This window comes from Zootoca vivipara, chromosome 15, assembly GCF_965207765.1.
Source record: "Zootoca vivipara chromosome 15, rZooViv2.hap1.1, whole genome shotgun sequence".
NCBI lineage: Eukaryota > Metazoa > Chordata > Lepidosauria > Squamata > Lacertidae > Zootoca > Zootoca vivipara.
Window position 1 is genome coordinate 11,549,668 of NC_142598.1, and position 19,025 is coordinate 11,568,692.

Below are 19,025 nucleotides of genomic sequence, written 5' to 3' on the forward strand. Positions count from 1 at the left end.
TATGATAAGGTGCTGAGCATTTATGGCAGGAGCCCCACTATATGCTGGTGCAATGCCAGATGTGTACCACTCACAAGGTGAACCAGTACAACTGCTCTGATGTGCTGGTGGAAAGCTACACACCTGCTCCCCCAGTGCAGATACCCAAACTGGGCAGAGTTAGAGGTATCTCAGGCGAGCAGAACCATCCCCTATGCAACAACCCCCCAATGTAGAGGGGAAAACAATAAATTGCCACCTCCATTGTGGCATTTTACAGAGCGGCACACTTTCATTCTTTAAATTGAAGCTGTAATATCACATATTAAGAGGTGGTTTTTGCTTTTGCAGGTTAAGGCAAATTAGTATTTTTAAAAAATGGAATAGGTGTCTCCACAAGCAGGGCCGGCTCTAGGTAGAGTCCCGGTGGCGTGGGGCGCCAGGGCGCGGGGCTGGCAGGCGGGGCGCTGCGCGGCCAGGGCGCCCGACCTGCTCGAGACTGCCCTGTCCACAAGGATGCTGTTAAGGCAGCTGCCGCATGGCAGTCACAGGATGGAGAACCAACAGCCGGCTACAGAGCTGCAGGCAGCCATGTCCAACGCGATGGGCACCAGCCAGCTCTTTAAAATCAACAAATGTGTTCTTTTCTGCAGTTTGCGGAGTTGGGTTGGTGGAATCCAGATTGGAAGCGTTTGGAATAGGTCAGGTCAGTTTTGGAAGGGTGATCATTTTGATCATGGCTATTTCATCTGAGAGAGTGAAGTTAGTATTATTCCATCTCCCCCGGCCATTGTTAATTTGTCGCCACAGGGGGGTTGTAGTTGTGGAGGTATAGTTTGTTGAGGTTTCTGGTTATTTGTACCCCGAAGTATCTGATTTTGGTATGGCAGAGTCTTACCTTTCTGATGTTGGAAAATTATTTTTGTATATGAGGTGGGGTGTTGAAACACATAGCCTCGGACTTTGCATTTTACTTGTAAGCCCGACACCATTCTGTTTTTTATTTTATTTTATTTAAAATAAACTTTATTTCTCATTTTTAAAACCAACAAAATCAACAGACAAACCAATACAAACCTATAAACAAAGAGAAATAAGTACAAAAAAGACAAACAAACAAACGACAAACAACACAATTCTACAAAAGAAAAACCATTAATACACTCCAGTTAAAATTTCTTCCAAACCAATTATATATCGCTTTCCTTATAAGTTCTCCTATTACTTGCATTACCATTTTTGTTGTTCTTCTACTAGGTCTAATTTCCCCCCTCCTTATAGTTCCCCTGCTAAATATAAATATATCCCCGTGTTACTCTAATCCCAACAGATCTCTAACTCAGTTTTTATATTATTTTTCCTAAAATAAACTTCTACACATTCCCATTCCATTAGAGATTTCTGTTTGGATATGTTTCTAATTGCTGCAGTCATTCTTGCCAAGTTAAGAAATTCTATTAATTTCACCTGCCATTCTTGAACCGTGGGTGCCTCCTCTTTTTTCCATTTTTGACCATGTCTTGCCGCTGCGCAGGCGTAAAGAAAAACATTTTTCCTATTGTCCGGTATATTCCTGGGTATCAGACTTAGTAAAAAAAACTCCGTTTTTTCCCCCCTGAAGGTGATCTTTAACATTTTCTTCATCTCCTCATATATTTCTCCCCAAAATTTGTTAGTTTTTTTACATCCCCACCAGCAATGAAAATAATCGCCCACATTATTCTTACATTTCCAACAATTCTTTGATTCATTTTTATAAAATTTCGCTAATTTATTAGGGGTCAGATGCCATTCTGAATGTGTCGCGTGGTTGCTGTGTTTGTGAGGTCTGGTGTTGTGACCATCAGGTCGTCTGCGAAGAGCCCTGATTTATAGGTTTTGCCTTTTATTACCGCTCCCTTGATGTCAGGGGCTGCCGGATTCGGATTGCTAGGATGAATAGGAAGGGAGACAGTGGGCATCCTTGTTTTGTGCCTCTTTGTATTGCTATGGTATTAAGAGTCCGTATCATTTTTCTGAAGCTTGGGAACCAAGCCTCAGTTCAACAAGGGTGTCTGTCACACAGTTCATAAAGAAAAGTAGTAGAGTTTATATTTAGAAGTTTGGCTGGAGGAACATTGGCTAGAGGACACAGAAAAATCAAGAGTGCATTAAGTGCATACATCATAAAAATAATTCCTAACATTAAAAAGCATAACAATCATTTGAAGACACAAGTGGACAAACGAGATGCTAAACACATTACGGTATTTTAAATTGTATCAATGTCCATTTTAAAATTAAATGCAGGCCCGGGGGCAATTTTAATTGGGACGGCTGCAGGCAAGCAGGTAGGGGAGGTTTTATCCTACTGTCCTGCTGTGATCTGAAGAACCCATTCCACACTCTGCAGTTGCTACCCTGTTGCCCCGTAAATAAGACATACCCATAAAATAAGCCGTAGCAGGATTTCTAAGCATTTGTGCAATATAAGCCATGCCCCGAAAATAAGACATAGTGATAGGCGCAGTTCTGGAGGGCGCCAAGGAAGAGGGGAGGCTGGACGTGTAATTAAACAAAGACACCCCCTGAAAATAAGCCATAGTGTGTCTTCTTGAGGAAAAATAAATATAAGACAGTGTCTTATTTTCGGGGAAACACGGTATTGCCCTTGAAAGGGAAGTTAATTGTGCCTAAGTGATTTTCAGAGGTTACCTTCATGAGAACATTAGAAGAGCTGTGCTGGATCAGGCCAAAGGCCAATCCACTCCAGCACATAGCTGCCAAATTATCCCTTTTTAAAAGGGAAATTCCCTTATGCTGAATAGGCTTCCTCGTGAGAAAAGGGAAAACTTGGCAGCTATGCTCCAGCATCCTGTTCTCACAGTGGCCAGCCAGATGGCACTCAGGCAAGCAGAACATGAGAGCAACAGCCCACTCCCAACTGGTGATTCCCAGCAACTGCAACTCAGAGGCATATTGCCTCTGACAGAGGAGGTAGAACAAGGATATCTTGCCTAGTAGCCAATGAATGCCTTGTCTTCCACAAATTTGAGCTTGACATCAATACCAGAAAATGCCCTAGAAAAAGATAATTCAACATTCAGTCTGTGAGCACTTAGAAAAGGATGCTGTGATTACTAAGACCCAGCATGGGTTTCTCAAAAACAAGTCATACCAGACGACTCTCATATCTTTTTTTTTTGACAGAGTTACAAGCATGGTGGATCAGGGGAATGCTGTGAACATAGTGTATCTTGATTTCAGTAAGGCTTTTGACAAAACCCCGCATGATATTCTTACGAGGCAGCTTGTAAAACTTGGGTTGAACGAGGTAACTGTTAGGTGGATTTGTAGCTGGTCGACTGGCCGAACCCAAAGACTGCTCATGAATGCTTCCTTGTCATCCTGGAAAAAAGTGACAAGTGGGGTGCTGTCCTGGGCCCGTCGTTGTTCAATGTCTGTATAAATGTGTTTATTATCGCACCTAGTTTGCCCATGAAATACGCAGCTATTTAAGGCTTGGCAAAAGAATCATCAGAACTTTCTGCTGTTAAGGAGATCACAGATCCTCTGATGACAGCAGAAGGTGATGGTCCATAGCACCTGGGATAACTCAGAAAGACCTGTGAAGAGAGATGAAGTTGAAGAGTTTAGGATGGAACAGGATTCTTCTATGACAGCTGTTGCAGAGAGAAAAGGAGCAAGGTTCATAGGATGCTAGTGGGCAGAGGTTAGAGGCAAAAGGATTGGGGCGGCTCTATCAAAAACTGGGGCAACCCAGACACCCAGGGAGTCTTTTTCCTCCTCCTCCTGAAAGTAGCTACAGGCATTTTGGGAATAGCAGTACGGAAGGGCAACAAAGTTCCCTCATGGAAATGTCACATGTTTTGGACTCAGCTCTTTCAAAGTAGAACTTACCTGAGGATGGAGTACAGTTGTAGGGAATAAAACTGTATCCAAGGCAAGAAATGCCACGGAGGCCAAAAGTATTCTTCATTCCTTTGGTGAGCCACAAATGTTCTCCAGCAATATGAATAATCTGAGGAAATCATTAGCTTGTCAGTCTAAGGGCTTGTCCGCCCTTCTGCTTGTTCTGTGTCTAGAAAGCATGGGCCCAAGTGGTTTTACCTTTGTCCCACAATTCCCCCCCCTGAAAAACACACACTATATATTGCCAGGGGTGTAGCATGTGGGGGGGGCAAGAGGGGGTGTGTGACCCTGGGCACACAATTTTGAGGGGGCACAAACCAGGCACCCCCCACGCAGGGATGCCTGTTGGGCCTGCCTGCTGCTGGAGGTCTCTGGGCTCCAGAGTCCAGCCTGGCCTCACCACCATGTCCCTGGGCCCCTTACTTGAATGGCTGCCTGGCTAGCACTTGCTCATTCCTCCCTTGGAGGGTGAGTGGCCACAGGTACAGGTGTAGGGAAGCAGGCAAGGGGTGACCTCAGCATGGCCCGGCCCAGTGCATCAGTGGATTTGCTTGCCAAGGGCCACGTCAGCTGGCTGGGTTCCACCCTGCACAGGTGGGCAGGAGGCACAGCCATAGCTGCCAAGTCCCCTGTTTCTCGCGGGAAACCCCCGGATTTTAATCTGTTTCCCACTGGTCTCCTGAATTGAAAAAAAAAATCCTTGAAATCCCCCGGATTTCCTGCCTGTCAGGGAGGCTCCATTTTGGGTGCCGGCGCCACCCGATTTCTGGTGACCAGACATGGGTAGCGTGGCACCGGAAGTTGCTTCTACGCACGTCCGGAAGTTGCGTAGAAGCGACTTCCGGTGCTGCGCCGCTGCTGATCCTGCATTTTTCAGCGAGAGACTTGGCAGCTATGGGCACAGCATAGCCCTGCTTGGTTCCGGTGGGGTTGGCATGGTGGGCTCCGTTCGTCTTCTGTGCCCCACCTGATACCTGAGCACCCTGGGCACCAGCAAACACGGCTATGCTGCTGTTTACTGCCGAATCAGAGCAAATGTCAACCCATGGAAAACCTGATTGCCCGTAATTTTCCTTCTTGCAAAATGTCAGGCGTGGATAATCCTCTCCTCCACCAGTAGCATCAAAGGCAAGAAGAACAAGCAAGTTCGTATTTATGGGTTTTTTCCAGTCATCTGGCGGTATGAACTTTGGGGGGAATGGGTTTGCCGTACAAGACGTATTGTTTACCAACCCCCTGCCTAGTCTTGTCCACCATCCATTTGATAATTATAAATTAAGCTAGCAACCTACCAGGCAGCTGCATGATATATATCCGGACTCCAAAACAAGCCAAGTCCCTGAGGCCATTCCGATTGAACCTGGAATTATGACTGAATAATTGTGCAGCACGTATCTCCAGGGTCACCTTTGGGTGTTCCTGCAAGAACTGCTTTATACGTTGACTACATTTACCACAAGGACTCCATGTTAGAAACCAAGTGACAGTGCATGGGGTGGTTGCCCGGCGGTCTATCTCCTTGCAGGCATTTTCCAAAAAGTTGATTTCAGCATGGTGGGTGCTGTCGCTTGTACACCAGTTTCTCCAGCACCTGTGACTTTGTCCCCAGCGGATTTCATACAGGAGATGAGTACGCTCCGGTCGTCCCATAGGGGTGTAATTCCGCCAAAACACACCTGGTTCCAGTTGCCACCTTTAGGGCAAATGAGACAACAGACAGGCAACGTTTTATCACTCATCAATATCCGAATCACATGAGGCCATGCATTTTCTGAACCAATGTCCGGATGCAATAATGGACAATTAGCTGAAACTGGATCCTGGGAAGTCTGGTTCCTATGGCTGGGTGGTTCCCAGGTCTAGGAGTAGAGTAATGTGCCTGAACTTCCTGGATTTGAATCCCCCCTAAATGGATTAGTATGCAGCCTTGATTCATTTCTGCCCTTTGCAAACATACTTGGTACACTTAGACCTAAGAAACCTCGCTGATGAAGAATCATCGAAACAGGGCCTTGTCCTGATGTTGATATTTACTGGAAGTCATCCTGAATAAAACTTTGTGAATATTTTTTGAAATTATCCTTTCTGGCCCGAGTTCTTGCAATTTTTCGTTTACTTCCAGATGTTTTGGGACTACAACTCCCATCATCCCTAGCTAGCAAGACCAGTGGTCAGGAATGATGGGATTTGTAGTCCGAAAACAGCTGGAGGCACAAGGTTGGGAAACACTGATCTATTGCACAAATAATAATAATAATAATAATAATAATAATAATAATAATAATATTTATACCTGCTATGTAACTCCTGACTAAAGAAATCCAATACCAGTCAGACACGACTTATACGCTTGGAATAATGGCGTTCCCCTGAGTGAATCTCCACCCCCTCCGTCTCTCCCACTTGCTCATGCATCACTTCTACGGGTGCTGCTACGTGCCCTCTGCCTCTGATACTTTCAAGGCTTGCTGGGTTCTGGGAGATGGAGGGTCTGGAATGCTTTCTAAAGACACTGTGTCCGTCAGTTGTTGCCCTCCTGGTGCTTCCTCTTCCTCCTCCACCTCCTCCTCGCCCCCCATTATTTCCCAGCTTCCCCCCTCATCTGCCTCTGAGCTGTGACCTCCCTCAAACCCCGGTTGCAATTCTGAACTGTCTTCTTCTCTGGAGGGGTCAGGCAGGGGAGGTGGTCTCCACCATTCCTCCTCTGCCCAGTCCCTGACACTGACACGACTCAGAAGCAGAAAGGTAAAGAAGTGCAACGAAAAGGCAAAAGCAAAAAACTGACACAAAAAGGAACAGAACTACGTTTCCGAGCACAATTCAAAGTGTTGGTGCTGACATTTAAAGCCCTAAACGGCCTCGGGCCAGTATACCTGAAGGAGCGTCTCCACCCCCATCGTTCAGCCCGGACACTGAGGTCCAGCACTGAGGGCCTTCTGGCGGTTCCCTCATTGCGAGAAGCCAAGTTGCAGGGAACTAGGCAGAGGGCCTTCTCAGTAGTGGCGCCCACCCTGTGGAACGCCCTCCCATCAAACGTCAAAGAGAAAAACAACTACCTGACATTTAGAAAATACCTAAAGGCAGCCCTGTTTAGGGAAGTTTTGAATCTGTGATATTTTAATGTGGGTTGGAAGCCGCCCAGAGTGGTGGTGGTGGTGGTGGACCCGGCCAGATGGACAGGATATAAATAAAAAATTATTATTATTGTTATTGTTATTACTGTACTATACAGAAGTGAACATTTGCAAAGAGAAATATCTGATACTTATGGTTACCACATAATTTGTTTGAAGCTGGTTCTTAGTGCTTCTGCCTCCTCAATGTAGATGATGATGATTATTATTATTATTATTTGTACCCCACCCATCTGACTGGGTTGCCCCAGCCACTCTGGGAAGCTTCCAGCATATACAGAAACTTAATAAAATGTTAAAAACTTCCCTATGTCTTCTAAAGGTTGTATAGTTATTTATCTCCTTGACATCTGATGGGAGGGCATTCTACAGGGCGGGTGCCACTCATGGGCGTAGGCAGGGGGGACAGGAGGGGGCAATTGCCCCCCCTAGAAGCAAAAGGCTAAGGGGCGCAGCTTGGCAGCCCCAGGCTCCCGCTCCCGGCGCGAAGCTCCAGAGGCGCGCGGGGAGCATAAGCGGAGGAGCGTTAAGCGGGAGTGGGGAGTGTAAGTGGAGGAGGCAGCCACAGGCTCACGTTCCCCGCGCACCTCTGGAGCTTCACGCTGGGAATGGGAGCCTGGGGCCGCCTCCTCGGAAGACCTGGGAGGCGTGGAGGAGGCAGCCCCAGGCTTGCGTTCCCCGCGTGCCTCTGGAGCTTCGTGCCAGGAACGGGAGCTTGGGGCCACCTCCTCGGAAGACCTGGGAGGCGCGGAGGAGGCAGCCATGGGCTCGCGTTCCCCGCACGCCTCTGGAGCTCTGCTCCCGGCGCGTGGGGCCGCCTCCTCAGAAGAGCTGGGCGGGCGCAGGCCACGTAGCCCCGCCCACATTCCCGCCCCTTGCCCCCCTAATTTTGATCCTGGGTACGCCCCTGGTGCCACTACCGAGAAGGTCCTCTGCCTGGTTCCCTGTAACTTCACTCCTCGCAGTGAGGGAACCACCAGAAGGCCCTCAGAGCTGGACCTCAGTGTTGGGGCTGAACGACTGAGTTGCTTTCTATGTTTCGAGTGCAATATACAAAATTGCCTTTCTTACCTATGGTTGTTGCCTCTGACTGATGGACCTGTTGGAAGTAAATGACACAATTAAGCAATACGGCTTTTCAAACCTTCTAAACGAATTGCCACTTTAAAAATAATGGCCACAAGGCAATGCACAGTTATGCACACATCTTGAAACTGATGACATTTAAGCACGTACAACCCCATTATGACAGGTTTTCTGTTTGGCTTCCCTTTTCCTGTATGGTTTGTACTGAATGTCGGAAGCCAAAGACCGCACAGAGGGAATTTTGAAATGGCTATAAATCAGAATGTAGGGCAATACAGCTGCAAAACAGAAGAACCACAAAGCATTTTAAGGACTACAGAATGGTGCTGGTGCTGTCATAAGTGACAACCAGCAAAAATGCTTCTTATTGCACTATGATCTGCTCATGGATTATATACAGTGGCCCTTTGACTTACGAATTACTCGACATCCAAAGTTTTCGACTTATGAACGGGGCAAATGGCCACACGCTTATGAATTTTTCTACATCCGAACAGAAACCGTTGGCGGTTTTAAATGCGGTTTCCTCGACTTACTAATTTTTCCGAATATTTTTTTCCCTATGGGAATCCACTTTTCGACTTACAAAATTTTCGACCTACGAATGTGCATTCAGAATGGATTAGGTTCATAAGTCGAGGGACCACTGTATACATGTAGACATACAGATAGACAAACAACATGTATTGACGAAGATGCATATATATGGGCTTGTCAACACTTCTCCTTGTCCCGTGTCTAGGAAGCATGGGTCCAAGTGGTTTGCTGTTTGCCCTGCGATTCAGCAGTAAACACTGGGTTTCTCCAGGAGAAAGTGGCAGGACAAGTTGAAGTCTGATTGAGCCTTAAGCCAAACAGCTTTGTCTGCAAGATCATACACATGTATGCATACATGATGCAATTTCACAGGAGGGACCGGACTATGGGGCAACCTCTTCCCTTCGCAGTATTCTGGTTAACGTAGGCTATATCTTCCTGTTACAAATCTGACCGAAGTAAGTCTCATGTGTGAAAATACCCTATGGATTGCCAGGGTGTTATCATATAGCAGGCATGTCCAACTGGTAGATCACCTCTTGATCCTTGTCGATCATGGGATCCTTAGAGATCGCTGGACTAAAAAACTCCTCTCCTCCCAAAAAGCTCAAGAACTCTGGCCACTCCCCTCTAAAAAAATATAAAGAACTTCAATGACAATGGGTAGATCACTGTCAGTTTTTTTAATACTGGGAGTAGATCGCAGTCTCTTGGGAGTTGGATGTGCTTGACATATAGTAAAGGTAAAGGACCCCTGGACGGTTAAGTCCAGTCAAAGGTGACTATGGGGTTGTGGCTCTCATCTCGCTTTTAGGGCGAGGGAGCCGGCGTTTGTCCACAGACAGCTTTCTGGGTCACGTGGCCAGCATGACTAAACCGCTTCTGGTGCAACGGAACACCGTAATGGAAGCCAGAATGCATGGAAACGGCATTTACCTTTCCGCCACAGCGGTACAAATTTATCTACTTGCACCGGTGTGCTTTCGAACGGCTAGGTTGGCAGGAGCTGGGACAGACCAACGGGAGCTCACACCGCTGTGGGGATTCGAACCACCGACTTTCCGATCGGCAAGCCTAAGAGGCTCAGTGGTTTAGACCACTGTGCCACCCGCACATAGTATGTTCATCACATGCTGTATTTCAACTACTGAGGGACTGCAAAAATGATAATTGTGCAATTGGAGGGGGGGGCGGTTGGTGAGAATTCATTGAGAATTCATGAGAAAAAAGCCTGCCCTTATTGAATCCACCCACAGAACTGGAATTTTACCTCTCCCTGTCGGCATCTGTTGATCCATCTTGCTGTGCTTCCAGCATCTGGGCTTGTTGCTTCTTTTATATGAGTTGCAGGTAGGTAGCCGTGTTGGTCTGATGCAGTCAAAATAAAAATAAAAAATTCTTCCAGTAGCACCTTAGAGACTAAGCTTGTCATGGGTATGAGCTTTCGTGTGCATGCACAGTTCTTCAGATACCTTTTATACGAAGCATTCTTTCTTTCACTTTCTATTCCCCAGAAACAGCTCATGGTAACAAACGAAACTCCAGCATTTATTTATTTATTTGCTAATTTATTTAACAGCACATCCTTCAGCAGAAAGTCCCAGGGCGGGTTACAGAAGCACCACAATTAAGGAGAAATACAAATTACATTCACACCATAAACAGTGGCAAACAACAGCAATTCCTAATAATTCTCACATTTTTGCAATGCATTTCCCCCCAGTAAATATTGCATCTGTGTATGATGTTTTTGCAGATATCTGCATTTTTATTTTTTATTTTGCAGACATTTGTGAAATATTTGCATCCCCCAAATATATCCATTGTGGGGTTGGATTGCTGCATTTCAAAAACCAAATGCTTCCAAGGACAAGCTGTGTTTTGGTCACCCAAGGGAGAACTAGATAGGTTTGCATTAAGATAGGAACTGAATTCTCCCTGCCATACAATAATCCCTTTCCAACTCCTCAACCCTTTACTATCTCTGTTTTTCCTTGCTGAACACCCCCCCCCCCCAGGAGCACCCACTGATTCCATTCTCTCCCAGCTGACTCTCAACTGTTAGCCCTTTCAAAACCTCTTCACAGACCTGGGGGAAACACTCCATTGTGAGACTTATTGATTTAAGGCTTTCATCAATTCAATGTATGTTGTCCACCCTTTCCCCCTAGGATGACCACCTGAAAAAGAAGACCCAGCTCTTTAGAAAAGATCTTCTAAATTTGGGTATTTGGTCCTTCCTTCCTTCCTTCCTAACCAAGAGATCCTTCTATTCTTTCACCAACTCACAAACAAGCATCAGGGATAAAGGCCTTGGGGCATTGCCAGTGGCGGATGAAGACTTTCCGTGGCCCAGGGCAGCAAGGGCAGGGGCGTAGCCAAGATCAAAACTAGGGGGGGGGACCAAACAGGTGCCTGTGGTTAACCAGGGAGCAGGATTCGAGCACAAGAGCCCTTTCCCACCACCCTTCTGAGTAATACCCCTCCCCACCCTCTCACTATATATAAGGGTCTGGCGACTTCTGCTTCAGTGTATCTGAAGAAGTGTGCATGCACATGAAGGCTCATACCAATGACAAACGTAGTTGGTCTCTAAGGTGCTACTGGAAGGAATTTTTAAATTTTGTTTCGACTACATCAGACCAACACGGCTACCTACCTGTAACTGTTTAGGGAAGTTTTTAATGTGAGAAGTTTTATTATATTTTTAGTGTTCTGTTGGGAGCTGCCCTGAGTGGCTGGGGAAACCCAGCCAGATGGGCAGGGTATAAAGAATAAAATTGTTGTTGTTGTTGTTATCTCATGGCAGATCTTCCAAATAATCTGTTTGGTGTGCGCTGAGTGACGGCAGCTGCAATCTCTTCACTCCAGCCACTTCTGGACACTAAGAGTGAACAAAAGACCCACCCCACGTTGCCAGAAATGTTGCGAGACAGAAGGTCCAATGCTGTGGTGGCAAGCCCAATAAACCACACCAGGGTGGGGAAAATAATAATATTTATTCGGTTTGCTGTAAGAAGCTACAGGGGAATCAAGTTCCAAATCCTTCACAGGTTTTGATGGTGTGTTTACACTCTTTATAGAGCTTAGTTCAGGCTTCCTCAACCTTGGCCCTCCAGGTGTTTTTGGCCTACAACTCCCATGATCCCTAGCTTGCAGGACCAGTGGTCAGGGATGATGGGAATTGTAGTCTCAAAACATCTGGCGGGCCGAGGTTGAGGAGGCCTGGCTTAGTTACATTCTATGATTCTGTTGGCTATGAGCATTTAGTGTAAGAGATCCCTTTTTCTGAAGTGGCCATCTTTCACTCCTTCTGTTTTGGCAGAGAATCCAGACACTTTTGATACAGCAATCGAGAAATTTCGTTGTTCCCACAAGGGGACAATGACAATAAAGATCTGATCTATTCTATTCTATTCTATTCTGTTCTGTTCTGTTCTGTTCTGTTCTGTTCTGTTCTGTTCTGTTCTGTTCTGTTCTGTTCTGTTCTGTTCTGTTCTTTTGTTGGCAACTCATCCCATTCCAAACTTTCCTCCAGAATGGCAAGGCGAAGCTTGTCCTGCTATCGTCTGTTCCATAAACTGTTTAAACTAGCACTTTCCTGTTTTTCAGATATCAGCATTCAAATGACAAGTGTTCCTCAAATTCCCATGACAGTGCCCAGGGTGGATCGTTCCTCCAACCCAACCCCTGCCTTATTGCAATGCCTTATCCAGTACCCGGCGCTTCCTGTCCTCTGCGTACCCATTGTTCGAGGGAAGCAAACCTGTGTTGAAGCTTCCTGCAGTGACAGAGTCTAGTCTAGTTACAGGTAGGTAGCCGTGTTGGTCTGAGTCGAAGCAAAATAAAAAAATTCCTTCAGTAGCACCTTAAAGACCAACTAAGTTTATATTTTGGTATGAGCTTTCGTGTGCATGCACACTTCTTCAGATACACTCAGAGTCTAGTCTGTTTCATTAGCAGAGCCAGGGCTTTCAGAATCCAAAACAGGATTCTGAAGGAAAGGTAAACATATGAATGGAAAAATCCTCCGGCACCAAGCTTCTTCTGAAATGAGAAAGAGGCAAGTCTCTGTCTCCTGTGATTTGTGGCAGTGCCTCTTCACTTGAGATTTCTGGGTTTGATTTTCTAAACGTCATTCCTATTTGCATTTCTTAGTACAGAAAGTATTGATCTGATGTGTAGAGATCTCTCCTATTCTAATTAATTCAAGAGGGTTCTGGAAGCTTCTCTGTGTGAAAGAAACAAGCAGAAGGTTCATGATGTTTGGGTTATTCCTTCAGAGAGAAGCAGAGCACAGCTGGCTTAAACTGGTTCTCTTTTCTGTCAAAGTCATGCTGACTATAAAAATAGGCTAGAAGGAGCCTGGGTTTCTATCTCTTTGCCTTCTTGTGTGGTGTTCTGTACATAGTATGCTTAGTGTTAAGGTTTAGTCTTATTAAGTCAAGTCTGCTGCAGCTGGATTTCCTATGGACAGTGCCAATCCTGGTTGTATGGGATTTGTGACCATTATGCTCATTTGCCTTCAGTAGCAGTAAAGCTACTGAATATTAATTGCCTCTGGTCTATTTTTTGGGAATCCTGCAACATGTTTAAGTTTTTACTCTGCTAACTATACGCTGGAATCTGCCCTGGATCAATATTGAGTAGAATTCCACGACAATTTCCAGCTCTACGCTTAGTGCTTTTGTGATAAAAATAAGCAGTTTCCCCCCCACAGCACCCCAAAAAATGACACAAAACAAGAACAGTCTTTTCTGACAATTTCTGTGTTCAGACTGGGGTGTTTCAGCTACAATGGTCGATTGTCTCAGTGGTTATTTTCCTTTGTGGTTTCTGCGGAAAGAAACACAAGTTTATTTTTAAAGCATGCATATGTACATCAGTCTATACTAGTATAATACCTCAACTTTGTACCATGCATTTTGTGGACTGGCTGTGCTTCCAGCTAGAAGCCTCCAGCACTACCACTGAAAGCTATAAGAAAAATTGCAATTGACTTTGTACACTACCAAGGCTTTAGAGCAGGGCTGGGGAACCTGTGTCCCCCGAGACATTTCTGGACTACAACTCCCATCATCTCTGACCATTGGCCATGCTGTCCAGGGCTGATGGAAGTTGGAGTCCAACAACATCTGGAGGGTCACAAAGTTCCCCACATCTGCATAGGCTGCTGCATAGGCCACATCTGCATAGGCTGTTACACCATGTTCTGTCCACTAGAGTGGACAGAACATGGTGTAACAGAAGGGGGTGTCCCCCTAAACAATGGAATTAATAAATGCTATGATTTGAGGTCATTTGTGATCTGAGGGGAGAATATAAGCTGCAAAGGAATTCCTGGTTAGCCTGGCCAAACGAGGGCTGCTAAGAGAGCCATTGTGGTACAAGACAATGGTACTTCCAGCCCTCAGGTGAGACGCCAGAGACTGGAGATTTGGAAGGCTGCCGGTGGGGGGGGGGACCTGCTCTGGGGGAGGGCAAGGGGCTTCTGGTTAAGAAGAAAAGGGGGGCTCCATTTTGGAGAGAGAAGGAAGAACAGCCCACAATGTTTTGGGCCATGCTATAAGATCTGGACCCGTTCCATGCAGACTGAGGGTGTAAATAGGTGTGTGGGGCATAGTTGCCAAGTCTCCCGTTTTTCGCGGGAAACCCCCGTATTTAAACCCGTTTCCTGCTGTTATCCCGAATAGAGAAAAATCCCATAAATCCCCTGGATTTCCTACCTGCCAGGGAGGCTCCTTCTGCGCATGTCTGCGCATGTCTGGACATGCGCAGAGCCGATTTCGGGTGCCGCTCTGCCCATGTCTGGGCACCGGAAATCGGGCAGCGCCGGCACCGGAAGTTGCTTCTACGCATGTCCAGACATGCGTAGAAGCGACTTCCGGTGCCGCGCCGCTGCTGATCCCGGATTTTTCTTACCGGGAGTTGGAGGGTATGGTGTGGGGGAGAATCTATTTCTTAAAGCACAACAGCCTCCACTGTGTCTTATATTCTCACAAGGGACACAGACCCTATGTAGGCGCCTGAGAACCTATTATGTGCTCTTGCTGCAGCTTGGCAGAGAGAGGGACAGGTGCCAGGCTTTTGTAACAATACCCTGTTTCCCCTATTTTATGACGTAGTCATAAAATAAGCCGTAATGAAGGGCCAGTACTTTTATTTAAGACACACATAATTGATATGAAAATAGTTGTATAGTATTTAGGATTCAAATACACAGCACATTGTATAGAGGGGCATGAAGTGAGACACAGGCAGGGGGCCCCATGGGCGTGTAGCTTGCAAACTGTTATCAAATGCCTGCCCTTCTCTACACGCCCAGTAAAGAAGGAGGGGAGTACAAGCTGGGTTCACAGGACCAGATAAGGGAGAAGGGCGTATGGCATTTGGAAGACATGTGCTTTTGTAGTTAAGGAAATAAGGTGTTGGCCTGTTTTTGACTGTATAAAAGTATTGTAAGTCCACAATTCTGTGTGCAGGTTGCGAGCTGATTGCACTGCACCATTTGGTTAAGCATATGCTGAGCAAATAAATCTTGTTGTATCCTGCCTGGCATGTTGCCTCTTTGTGTTGGTTCCATTGCTCCTAATACCCGGGTGGGACTTAGGTCCTACATTTCCAGGATTTTTAAGCATTCAATATGAGCCATACCCTGAAAATAAGACCTAGTGATAGGCGCAGCAGCAATGCCGGCCGTGGCAGGAGGAGGAGGGAAAAAATCAGACATCCCCTGAAAATAAGCCACAGTGTTGTTGTTTTTTGAAGAAAAATAAATACAAGACGGTGTCTTATTTTCGGAGAAACACGGTAGTTATATATGTGAGGAATGAGCCATTTTTCCTCACCCTGCTTTCCTTTCCTAAAGCACTTGCAGGTTTTTGGCAAGAGTGGCTCTGTTGTTGTTGTTTTTAAAGAATGCAAATTGACTTCCTGCTCTTTTCTTGCGATTTTAAAGGTTATTATTCCATTCTGTCTTTGTGCTCTTGTTTAAGAACAAAATACAATGGAATTACAGTCATACCTCGGAAGTTGAATGGAATCCGTTCCGGAAGTCCGTTCGACTTCCAAAACGTTCAGAAACCAAAGCGTGGCTTCCGATTGGCTGCAGGAAGCTCCTGCAGCCAATCGGAAGCCGTCGGATATTCAGGTTCCAAAAATAGTTTGCGAACAGGAACACTCACTTCCGGGTTTGCAGTGTCTGGGAGCCAAAACATTCGAGAACTAAGCTGCTTGAAAACCAAGGTACGACAGTAATTAAAAGTTAAGTGCTCTTGAAAGAAGGAATGATGTAGTTCAAAGCAGATGAGCACACAAAGGTAAGGGGGGCTAAGGGTGGAGGACAAGATAAAAAAATACCCCTCACCTCCCCTTTACAGATCACAGGACACTGGAAAGCAGCCTTCCCATACCCGATACTCTTCAGGTATTTGGGACTATAAGTTCCATTGAAATGCCTTGTTGCGGATGAAATTTGAAGATAGCAATTTGGTGGGGTTGGGGGGGAGGACTCCCATGTTATGGAGAGTTAAGTACTAATGGAAGAATGAAAAATAAACAAACAGGGTGCTTGAATAGGTCTGGTTCAACTTCACAACCCAGGTTTAATCCTCAGCATCTTCAGGTAGGGCTGGGAGATAATCCTTGTCTGAAACCCTGGAGAGTGGCTGCCAGTCAGTGTAGACAATACATAGCAAGATGGATCGATGGTCTGATTCGGTGTAAGGAAGCTTCTAATGTTCATGAGAAGCGACTCAACCCATACAAACCAGCAAGTCACAAGAGCTGCTCTGTCCCATACCTGCACTGCAGGGGGCATTGTATTTGACAGCTGCATGGTCATCTGAGTGAGAGAGAAGAATTGCCTGTGAGATGTTACATTCTCCTTTATTTCTATGTCACCTTGCAGCCCCAAATCCCAGTGCAATAAAATAAAACTTGCAGCAACGTTTAAGAGGGCAAAATATCAGTAACATATTGGAAGCAATAAAACAAAACAACCCCCCAAACTAGAACACAAATAGGTCAAGGTCAAGGTCAAGGACTCCTGGACAGTTAAGTCCGGTCAAAGGCAACTCTGGGGTTGCGGCGCTCATCTTGCTTTCAGGCCGAGGGAGCTGCCATTTGTCCACAGACAGCTTGTCCATGTGGCCAGCATGACTAAATCGCTTTTGGTGCAACAGGACACCGTGATAGAAATGCTGTTTACCTTCCCACCGCAGCGGTACCTATTTATCTACGGTACTTGCACTGGCGTGCTTTTGAACTGCTAGGTTGGCAGGAGCTTGGACAGAGCGATGGGAGCTCACCCCGTCAAACCGCCAACCTTCTGATCAGCAAGCCCAAGAGGCTCAGGGGTTTAGACCACAGTGCCACCCGTGTCCCTAGAACCCAAATATATCCTTCTTCGCAAGAAAACCCCAAAGTCAGTACCCCACAAAATGTCAAGAGAGATCAGAAGTAAACCCTAGCAGAAAGGGAGCCAGACTCCCTTTATTATTATTATTATTATTATTATTATTATTATTATTATTATTATTAATAAATGGACATGCAAGTCACTTCACCATTTGGGCATCAGTGCATAATGAAAATATACTACTCTGAAATTTTAAGGACACATCTGAATCTACCCATGCAAATCTAGGGCTAAAATGAAGCTGTTACTTTTAAAAATCATTATTACTTTTAACATTTCCAGGAGGCCACAGGAAATGAGAAAAGCAAAAGGCACTCTGGGGAAAGACGACAGTACTGTAGATTCGTGGGGCTAGTCTTAATGCAAGCCTGGGCAGATTTGGCTCCAGGACTGAAGGGGTTTCTCTTGGGAAACTCTGGTGCCCTCCACCTCTAGTGGCGGACCATGGCAGGTTTTCCTGGCAGCAGCAGTGGCAGGAAACAGCACACCAAGCAGTGCCAAGTGGTTAAGGCTTACTAATTCCTGGAATGACACAACATTTGGGAGCATTGTGGGAAATTAAAATGGCAGCTTAGAACCATAGCTGCCAAGTCTCCCGTTTGTCGTGGGAACCCGCTGGATTTTAATCTGTTTCCTGCTGTTATCCCGAATAGAAAAAAATCCCGGAAATCCCCTGGATTTCCTACCTGCCAGGGAGGCTCCATTTCGGGTGCCACTCTGCCCATGTCTGGGCACCAGAAATCGGGCAGAGCGGCACCAGAAGTTGCTTCTATGCATGTCTGGACATACGTAGAAGCGACTTCCAGTGCCGCTCTGCCCATGTCGGGGACCGGAAATTGGGCAGCGCCGGCACCAGAAGTTGCTTCTACGCATGTCCAGACATGTGTAGAAGCGAATTCCGGTGCCGCGCCGCTACTGATCCTGCATTTTTCAGCGGGAGACTTGGCAGCTATGCTTAGAACCCAGCCATCTTGGGCTACTTAGAGCCCAGGGTAAATGTCAGCCACAATGGACCCTGTCAAGCTGTGGAGAGCTCTGGCAGCTGCCCATGGATGCCAAGTACTGGGGAAGAACAACTTTTAAAAAGCACCACAGAATCAGAGCAGCTGAGAGACTGAAGCATCCTGGCAAAGTTCTGTGGGAGCAAAAAGGCAGGACTGCGGAGTCATGATGCAGTTGCATATTAACGGGGAGTAACCAGTCAAATGCTTACCTGGATGGTAATAATCATAGACTTTCACTATCGCTGGCTTAAGATCCAGCACGTCAATTTCCTGCTCCACAGAGAAAGCATAGGTTTGAACAGTGCTGTCCAACTAAAGAGAAAAAGAGTGGAGCAAAATATCAAATATCAGATCTATCTCTTGCAACCACTCCTACAGACAACAACCCTATTATAAATACTTGCTTTTCCACATTCCTAGACTTCTGGAATGAAGTCTCTTAAGCCACCCCCTCCCAAGTACTCCTGGTCCAAGTTTCATACCATAGTTCTCACCTGATCCAGGTAGATGCTGATCTTGTCGGGGTCAAATTCCACCTTCTTTACATTGGCTTTCCCTTCCAGCTGTCAGAATATAGAACAGCAGGACACAGTTAAGGAACATCTTGATTGTGATTTTTGTTTATACCAGCCTTGCGCTGCAGCCATTCATGAGATCTCTGCAGTCATGCAAAAGGTGAGGTGTGGGCTCCTCGACCTACAGATTTGCACTTCTGTTTTAATACTAGGGATGGCCGAGTTGTGCCCTGTGGGTTGTTTCCACCCCCTGTTACTTTACTGCTTCCCTGGCTGGATCTTTTTGCTAGCCAGACCTGAGCCTCCATACATTCCACCCTTGTTCGTTCAAAGGAGGAGAATGCCCCAAGACCTTTGCACCTGGGACGGTTGCTTGCCATCAGAAATAATAATAATAATAATAATAATAATAATAATAATAATAATAATAATCTATATA

The 19,025-nt window shown here is 46.0% G+C and overlaps 2 protein-coding genes across 3 annotated transcripts in view; both read right to left on the bottom strand.

The window, feature by feature from the left end:
- Positions 1 to 2,048: 2,048 nt before the first annotated feature.
- LOC118097952 (C->U-editing enzyme APOBEC-1-like) lies at positions 2,049 to 10,129 on the bottom strand. The gene is made up of 5 exons (XM_035141275.3): positions 9,919 to 10,129; positions 8,097 to 8,124; positions 5,184 to 5,584; positions 3,880 to 4,000; positions 2,049 to 3,584 (listed from the first exon to the last, which is right to left on the bottom strand). Exons 1-5 carry the CDS (start codon positions 9,944 to 9,946, stop codon positions 3,575 to 3,577), a joined length of 588 nt encoding a protein of 195 aa, XP_034997166.2. The 5' UTR covers positions 9,947 to 10,129; the 3' UTR covers positions 2,049 to 3,574.
- Positions 10,130 to 10,195: 66 nt separating this feature from the next.
- LOC118075325 (alpha-2-macroglobulin-like protein 1) overlaps positions 10,196 to 19,025 on the bottom strand; it is a 75,526-nt gene continuing 66,696 nt past the window's right edge. The window contains exons 34-37 of one of the 2 annotated variants that reach the window (XM_060268974.2): positions 18,566 to 18,634; positions 18,281 to 18,383; positions 16,450 to 16,491; positions 10,196 to 13,484 (exon numbers count right to left, since the gene is read on the bottom strand). In XM_060268974.2, the coding sequence (XP_060124957.2) occupies positions 13,459 to 13,484; positions 16,450 to 16,491; positions 18,281 to 18,383; positions 18,566 to 18,634 (240 nt within the window). In that variant the 3' untranslated portion in view covers positions 10,196 to 13,458. Of the gene's footprint in view, positions 13,485 to 15,586; positions 16,492 to 18,280; positions 18,384 to 18,565; positions 18,635 to 19,025 lie in introns of those variants that run through there. The other variant, XM_088658796.1, reaches the window with a different exon arrangement.

Coding starts and splice junctions, on each gene's coding strand:
- LOC118097952 (XM_035141275.3), bottom strand. CDS start 9,946: ATGGATCAACAGATGCCGACAGGGAGAG. Junction 8,125..9,918: donor ACAGATGCCGACAGGGAGAG/GTAAAATTCCAG, acceptor TACTTCCAACAG/GTCCATCAGTCAGAGGCAAC. Junction 5,585..8,096: donor GTCAGAGGCAACAACCATAG/GTAAGAAAGGCA, acceptor TTTGCCCTAAAG/GTGGCAACTGGAACCAGGTG.